We start from the raw sequence: 8,682 nt of genomic DNA on the forward strand, positions 1-8,682 counted from the left end.
AGCTGTCTCGGCCCTTCTACATTCTGCCCTGTGGGGATCCAGTATTCCCTCCCTCCAGAGGATGCAGCGTGAAAGGTGCTATGTTGGAAGAAGAGAATGGCCTCATCAGACACCAAACCTACCAGTCTTGACCTTAGACTTCCCAGATCTCAGACCTGTAGAAAATGAATTTCTGTTATTTATAAGTTATACAATCCTGGGTATTCTTATATAGCAGCACTAAATGGACTAAGACAACATACAATGGAATATAATTCATTTTTATAAAGGAAGTTCTGACATATGGATGAACCTTGGGTATATTACGCTAAGTGAAATAAGCCAGTCACATGAAGACTGGTACTATATGATTCCAATTATATGAAGTATCTGGAGTAGTCAAATTCATAGAAACAGAAAGTAGAATGGTGGTTATGAGGAGGTAGCGGGAAGGACAAAATGGGAGTTGTCACTTATTGGGTATAGGGTTTCAGTTTTGAAAGATGCAAAAGTTCTGGAGATTGATTGCACAACAATGAATATACCTAACACTATTGAACTATATACTTAAATCTGACTAAGATGGTAAACTTTATGTTATGCATGTTTTGCCACAATTAAAAATAAACACAAGCCAATTTTAAAATTGTTTATTTAGACATAAAATTTATCTGTAAAAATCTTATAAAAATTTCTAAATGCATACTCTGAGCTTGTGTTATCTTCTCTCAGTCTGGTAACTAGTTCATAGACTAGCCTGAGTGCATGGCCATACTTTGATTAGCTATCACTGAAATGATGACGATGTAGAAGAGACAAGAGAATTCTGGAGTGATGTTTGGTGTAGAGAAGGGATGGGATTAAGTGCACAAGCAGAGGGATTGACTTTAGGATCGTGAGTGTTCCAGTATGCTAACAGGCAACAAAGCTGAATGTATGGGTGCAGATGCTGTTGAATGGGTAGAACAGGTGGTGGGAGACTGTGGGTAGATTCTTCTGTAAGTTTCCATTTTCTTAATGAAAGTAAAGAGAAAAGATTGTCATTTGAGACTTTGGATAGGATAAAGTAGAAAGCTTTTTATAGGAGTGGAAGAGTGAATAGGTACTTTTAGTAAAAATATAGAAGCATGGAAATATACTGTATTAATCCAGTATTTGGTTTCTTCTATCAAAAATTACCCCTCATATTCCATTTTACTATTTAATTTTCCCTTCCTCCCCAATGACACTCTGAATCTTAAAGCTAAGAGGAATATTATACTCCTTTTGTATTCCACAGATCTTACTCAGTGGATAGGAAATCGTCATAAAATTGTTTCAAACATAATCACATTTCTGAATTAATGAGAGCTTGCTTCGAATTGTTTAGTTTGTTCTTCTGTTGATCTTTATGCTGCTATTATAATTTTGTGGTGTTCTAATTAGAGATGGCATTATTTCTTTTTGTGCTTATTATTTTTATAGCATTGCCTCCGTGGGCTATGTGTAAACAAAGAAATGGAAACACATCCTGTACACGGTGAATGGGGACCATGGGAACCTTACAGTTCTTGTTCAAGAACATGTGGAGGTGGAATCGAAAGCACAACCAGGCACTGTAACCATCCTGAGTATGTCTTTTTTTTATGTCACTATAAATTAAGATTATCTCAAGGCACCAGAAAGTAAACATCAGTTTCACTCACTTCTAAAACTGGAGGTCAGTCCGTTAGCTTCTGAGATTCAGAAAACTTTTGGAACACATTAAGCTATGTTTTGGTAGATTCAGACATTTTTTAAAAACCCTTAAATAGATTAAATTTTATAATCTGAACTGAGATTTATTTTCTTCATTTTTTGTTTTTTAATTTAATATAAATTTTGAGACATACTTGTAAATATGAATAACAGTAATATAATGGCATCTTCACATTTACTGTATGCCTAATGAAACATTCTGGCTCCTTTCGCTTATGTTTTGGATCTTCTGGACAACATATAAAGTTTGGTTACCAATTCTTTTACTGTTTTGTGCAATATGACATGTTATATTTTCTTCTCTCTGCTCCTTGTGTTATAGATGCATCATTGTCTTTAGCTGAATAAGTACTGAAGCATATCTTCCCCTCATCAAACTATTTAAAAGAGCTTAGATATTGCATACATATTTTTAAATAATGTTTCTGTTGTATATATGATATATAAGTTGGTAAGCAATATGATACTCAAAGTATTATTAATAAGCATTTTTAATGCAGAATACTCTGAATAAAATCTTGGTTTATTTACATTTTAGGATAAATTATACTAGAAGTCTTTATATTCCAAAAATTCCACAAATAAATTTTATTTTCCAACATAAGTCAAACTAACATGGATATAGATTGATACCATAAAACTCCTTCAACTGAGTAATAAATAAGATATACATGACAAAGATGCATATATATTTTCTTTTTATTTAACATGGTATCTGCCTTTGTTATTGTCTTTGGTTCACTACATGTCTTTTTTCTTTCCAGAAAATGAGCAAACCCTTCTTTGGAAGTTTAAAAACAAACTTCCATTGTTAGTTTCTTGTTAGTTAACCTAGCAAAGAGCAAGATATCATTTCTGTCCTCTATGCCTCACTGTCCACGCTAAGGTGGATATTTTTATGGTTAATTATCAACAGAATTGCTTAAAACTCATGTTACGTACTTCTGTTAGAAACAAAAAGTGTTAGTGGGACTTCAATGGTTTTCTAGATCCTAGAAAAGAATGAAACTTTTAGAATTAAGTGGCACAAATAATTTTGTACTGATGAGCTTTACAATGTCATGAATTTGACTAGGCCAAGAAACGGAGGAAATTACTGTGTGGGCCGCAGGATGAAATTTCGATCATGTAATACTGATTCATGTCCAAACGACACACAAGACTTTCGAGAGAAACAATGCTCTGATTTTAATGGTAAACATGTGAACATCAATGGTCTTCCCTCTGATGTAAGATGGCTTCCAAAATACAGTGGCAGTAAGTAAATTACACTGTTTCTTTGATGTAAATTTTTCTGAGACATAAGAACATATAGCTTTATTATTATACATTAAAAATTTTACCTTTTTCTCTTTTACAGTTGGCACAAGAGATCGTTGTAAACTCTATTGTAAGGTTGCTGGAACCAGTGATTTCTACCTATTGAAGTCTATGGTTGAAGATGGTACTCCTTGTGGAACTGAAACTTATGACATCTGTGTTCAAGGCGTGTGTATGGTAAGTAACTATAAGTTTCTATTATATTTAAAGTGACTTTAAGAATAATTTTTTTATTTATATAACCAAATACCACTTTTACTATTTCAGTGTATGTTCTTATGCATTCCAACAAAGCAACCTTTGTTATCATGCTGTCTATAGGAGTATGGTTAGCCTTGTTACTGGGAATTCTCTGTCGTCAAGAATGACTCAACAAAGCATTAAGATAAATTTGCTGACTTTCTGTGGTCTATTGTACTCATAATAACAATAGGAATTAGGTCAGCTTCCTAAAAAGATAGATAGAAAATAATAGGATACAAAAATTGTAAAGGGATTTTGCTATGTTAAATGTAACCTTCTACAGTAATGCTTTCCTTGTCTGCTAAAACTATTGATATCCTTCCTTCGTCTCTCCAGCTGTCACTTATTTCTCATGTACATTTGACAAACATTGATTGAGTAGCTACTAAATGTCAGATACTGTTCAAGTCACCAGGTTAAAAGGTTGGAGCAAAGAACCCCACTTCCAAGATGGTCACATACTTGTGGGGGAAATAGGCATATAAACAATTAGAATGTAATGCTAGGTCATCTGCTATAGCATAGAGATATTGAGGAAGGAGTGTCTTATTTTATGGAGAGGTGGGTAAAGGATTCAGAGAACCTTTCATGGAGGGTGTGAGACTTGTGGCTAAGTATCGAAATGAGAAGGTTTTAGGAAGTGAGGAAGTAAGGGAGCAGAGTTGGAGTTAGGGACTAGCAGATGGTTGTCAAATGCACTTTTTTTCTTAACTCCTTGGAAACACATAGAAGGATTTGAAGTCAAGGGAGAGATGTGATTCTATTTGCTTACTGGAATCTTCAAACCATTAGGTTTAGAAGATTGGAGACAGGTGGTTCATTTAACAGGATTCTAGGTCAGAGCAGATGAGCTGCTGAGTTAAAGCACAAACATTGCAATGGTAGTCTTGAGAATGGAGGGTGAATTTGACAACTAGTATACTGAATGTGGTCCAAGAATAGAGCAAGTGTACCTCTATGAGATCAACTTTTTTAGATTCCAGATATGAATGAGACCATATGGTATTTGTTTTTTGGTGCCTGGCTTATTTCATTTAACATAAGGTCCTGCAGGTTCATCCATGTTGTCACAAATGGCAAGGTTTTCTATTTCTTTATGGCTGAATAATACACAATTTTGTATATAAACCACCTTGTTTAAATTCATGTATCCATTGATGGACACTTAGGTTGATTTCATATTTTGGCTATTGTGAATAGCACTGTGATAAACATGGGAGTGTAGATATCTCTTTGATAAACTTATTTCATTTCCTTTGGATATATATACAGTAGTGAGATTGCTGGATCACGTGGTAGTTCTATTTTTAGTGGATGTTATATGCTGTCACCACAAAAATAATAACTATGTGAGTTGTGCATTTGTTAGCTAGATGTAACTATTCCATAATGTATATATATTCTTGAAAACATCATGTTGTTCATGATAAAAACATACAATGTTATCTGTCAATTTAAAAATAAAAGATAAAAACTAGTTTAAAAATGTAAGCATAATCCTATGAACATACTCCTTTGGTTAAGTGGAGCTCTATAAGGCCAACTTCATCTCCCCATAAACAAACATCTATTACGTTATCTCGGTGATAAAGGCCCTTCACTCAAAGAGCTAATGAGATATTCAAAGAGAGTTAAAATAATTTAAGTTGGAAACAGCTTAAATACTGAAAAGTTTACTCAGTGGACTGAAAAAAGCTGTGCTTTATCTAAATTAGCAACATAAAGTCATATGAAAATGCAGAAGTTGTGATGAAGATTATCTGAACATATAGAGGCATACTAATTTTATAAAATATACGCTTAAAATTTTTATTTTGAAAATATCTGCCTTGTATATAAAAGAATTCATAAGGCTTAAGAAATTTTCTTTACTGATCCCTAAATTTAGAGGGTTATTCCAAACAATGAAAAGGGTTATTGCAATGTATGTAGAGAATAGCTTCTACATGGAGAGGAGCTGCATTTGTTTTTTGAAATTTCTGGAACAAGCCATCTGTCTACTTGCATGTTCATTCATTTATTCATTCATTTTTTAAAATAAACACTGTTTATTACACTCCCTATTGGTTTTAGAGAAAATGTTACTTTCAAGTATTTATTTGAAACTATACTTTGTTGCACTTTAGGTTCTGGGGTACATGTGCAGAACATGCAGAATTGTTGCATAGCTACCTACATGGCAATTTGTTTGGCTGACTTCATCCCCCCATCACCTATATCTGGCATTTCTCCCCATGTTATACCTCCCCAACCTCCCTGCCCCCCGCTGCGCTGTCCCTACCCTCTTCCCCTGCAACAGGGGAGATGTTGTCTCAATGTAGTTTTGATTTGCATTTCTCTGATGACCAGTGATGATGAGCATTTTCTCACATGTTTATTGGCCTCATATACATCTTCTTTTGAAAAGTGTCTGTTCATATCCTTCGCCCACTTTTGAATGGGCTTGTTTGTTTTTTCCTTGTAAATCTGTTTTAGTTCTTTGTATATTCTCAATATTAGCCTTTGTCAGATGGGTAGATTACAAAAATTTTTTCCCATTCTGTTGGTTGCCGGTTCACTTTAATGATTGTTTCTTTTGCTGTACAGAAGCTCTGGAGTTTAATTAGATCCAATTGTCAATTTTAGCTTTTGTTGCCAATGCTTTTGGTGTTTTAGTCATGAAGTCCTTGCCTATGCCTATGTCCTGAATGGTTTTGCATAGGTTTTCTTCTAGGGTTTTTATGGTGTTAGGTCTTGTGTTTAAATCTTTAATCCATCTGGAGTTAATTTTAGTGTAAGGTGTCAGGAAGGGGTCCAGTTTCTGCTTTCTGCACATGGCTAGCCAGTTTTCCCAACACTGTATTAAACAGAGAATCCTTTCCCCATTGCTTGTTTTTGTCAGGTTTGTCAAAGATCAGATGGTTGTAGATGTGTGGCATTGCCTCCGAGGTCTCTGTTCTCTTCCACTGGTTTATATTTCTGTTTTGGTACCAGTACCATGCTGTTTTGATTACTGTAAGCCTTGTAGTATAGTTTGAAGTCAGGTAGTGTGATGCCTCCAGCTTAGTTCTTTTTGCTTAGAATTGTTTTGGCTATGTGGGCTCTCTTTTGGTTCTATATGAAGTTAAAGGGTTTTTTTTTCCAGTTCAGTGAAGAGGATCATAGGTAGCTTGATGGGGATAGCTTTTAATCTATAAATTACTTTGGGCAGTATGGCCATTTTCACAATATTGATTCTTCCTAACCATGAGCATGGAATGGTTTTCCATCTGTTTGTGTCCTCTCTTACTTCCTTGAGCAGTGGTTTGTAGTTCTCCTTGAAAAGGTCCTTCACGTCCCTTGTTAGTTGTATTCCTAGGTATTTTATTCTCTTTGTAGCAATTGTGAATGGCAGTTCGTTCTTAATTTGGCTCTCCTTAATTCTGTTATTGGTGTATAGGAATGCTTGTGATTTCTGCACATTGATTTTGTATCCTGAGACTTTGCTGAAGTTGCTTATCAATTTAAGGAGATTTGGGGCTGAGATGATGGTGTCTCCTAAATATACAATCATGTTGCCTGCAAATAGAGAAAATTTGACTCCCTCCTTTCTTAATTGAATGCCCTTTATTTCTTTTTCTTGCCTGATTGCTCTGGCTAGAACTTCCAATACTATATTGAAAAGGAGTGGTGAGAGAGGGCATCCTTGTCTAGTGCCAGATTTCAAAGGGAATGCTTCCAGTTTTTGTCCATTCAGTACGATATTGGCTGTGGCTTTGTGATAAATAGCTTTTTTTATTTTGAGATACATTCCGTTGATACCTAGTTTATTGAGAGTTTGTCGCATAAAGGACTGTTGAATTTTGTTGAAGGCCTTTTCTGCATCTATTGAGATAATCATGTGGTTTTTATCTTTGGTTCTGTTTATGTGGTGAATTATGTTTATAAACTTGCACATGTTGAACCAGGCTTGCATCCCAGGAATGAAGCCTACTTGATTGTGATGAATAAGCTTTTTGATGTGCTGTTGCAATCGGTTTGCCAGTATTTTATTGAAGATTTTTGTATCTGTGTTCCTCATGGATATTAGCCTAAAGTTTTCTTTTCTTGTTGAGTCTCTGCCAGGTTTTGGTATCAGGATGATGTTGGTCTCATAAAATCATTTGGGAAGGATTCTCTCTTTTTGGCATATTTGGAATAGTTTCAGAAGGAGTGGTACCAGCTTCTCTTTGTATGTCTGGTAGAATTCAGCTGAGAACCCGTCTGGACCTGGGCTTTTTTTTTTTTTGTTAGGCTATTAATTGCTGCCTCAACTTCGGCCCTTGTTATTGGTCTGTTCAGGGTTTCGACCTCTTCCTGGTTTAGTCTTGAGAGGGTGCAAGTGTCCAGGAATTTATCCATTTCTTCCAAGTTTACTGATTTATGTGCATAGAGATATTTGTAGTAATCTCTGAGGGTAGCTTGCATTTCTGTGGAATCTGTGGTGATATTTTCAAAAAAGCAGCTCCTGGATTTATTGATTTTTTTGAATTTTCTTTTGTGTCTCTATCTCCTTCGGTTCGACTCTGATCGTAGTTATTTCTTGTCTTCTGCTAGCTTTTGAGTTTTTTCATCGTGGTCCTCTAACTCTTTCAATTTTGATGATAGGGTGTTGATTTTAGATCTTTCCTTGCTTCTCATATGGGCATTTATTGCTATAAATTTCTCTCTAGACACTGCTTTAAATTTGTCCCAGAGATTCTGATAAGTTGTGTCTTTGTTCTCGTTGGTTTCGAAGGACATCTTTATTTCTGCCTTCATTTCATTGTTTATCCAGTCAACATTCAAGAGCCAGTTGTTCAGATTTGATGAAGTTGGGCAGTTCTGAGTTAGTTTCTGAATGCTGAGCTCTAATTTGATTGCACTGTGGTCTGATAGACTGTTTGTTATGATTTCCATTCTTTTGCATTTTCTGAGGAGTGATATGCTTCCAATTATGTGGTCACTTTTAGAGTAGGTGTGATGTGGTGCTGAGAAGAATGTATATTCTGCAGATTTGGGGTGGAGAGTTCTCTAGATATCTATCAGGTTTGCTTGGTCTAGATCTGAGTTCAAGTCCTGGATATCCTTGTTAATTTTCTGTCTCGTTAATCTGTCTAATATTGACAGTGGGGTGTTACAGTCTTCCACTATTATTGTGTGGGAGTCTAACTCCCTTTGTTGGTCATTAAGAACTTGCTTTATGTATCTGGGTGCTAATGTATTGGGTGCGTATATATTTAGGATTGTTAGCTGTTCTTGTTGCATTGATCTTTTTACCATTATGTAATGCCCTTCTTTGTCTCTTTTGATCTTTGTTGGCTTAATGTCTATTTTATCAGAGACTAGGATTGCAATTTCTGCTTTTTTTTTTTTTTTTTTTTTTTTTTTTTTTTTTTTTTTTTTTTTTTTTTTTTTTTTTTTTTT

The 8,682-nt window shown here is 35.0% G+C and overlaps 1 protein-coding gene across 1 annotated transcript in view; it reads left to right on the top strand.

The window, feature by feature from the left end:
* Positions 1 to 8,682, top strand: part of ADAMTS20 (ADAM metallopeptidase with thrombospondin type 1 motif 20) — a 211,090-nt gene that overhangs the window by 92,863 nt on the left and 109,545 nt on the right. The window contains exons 12-14 of the mRNA XM_017529893.2: positions 1,444 to 1,589; positions 2,792 to 2,973; positions 3,077 to 3,213. Coding sequence (XP_017385382.1) covers positions 1,444 to 1,589; positions 2,792 to 2,973; positions 3,077 to 3,213 — 465 coding nt within the window. The remainder of the gene's footprint in view (positions 1 to 1,443; positions 1,590 to 2,791; positions 2,974 to 3,076; positions 3,214 to 8,682) is intronic.

Source organism: Cebus imitator, unplaced genomic scaffold (genome assembly GCF_001604975.1).
Source record: "Cebus imitator isolate Cc_AM_T3 unplaced genomic scaffold, Cebus_imitator-1.0 Scaffold2, whole genome shotgun sequence".
Taxonomy (NCBI): domain Eukaryota; kingdom Metazoa; phylum Chordata; class Mammalia; order Primates; family Cebidae; genus Cebus; species Cebus imitator.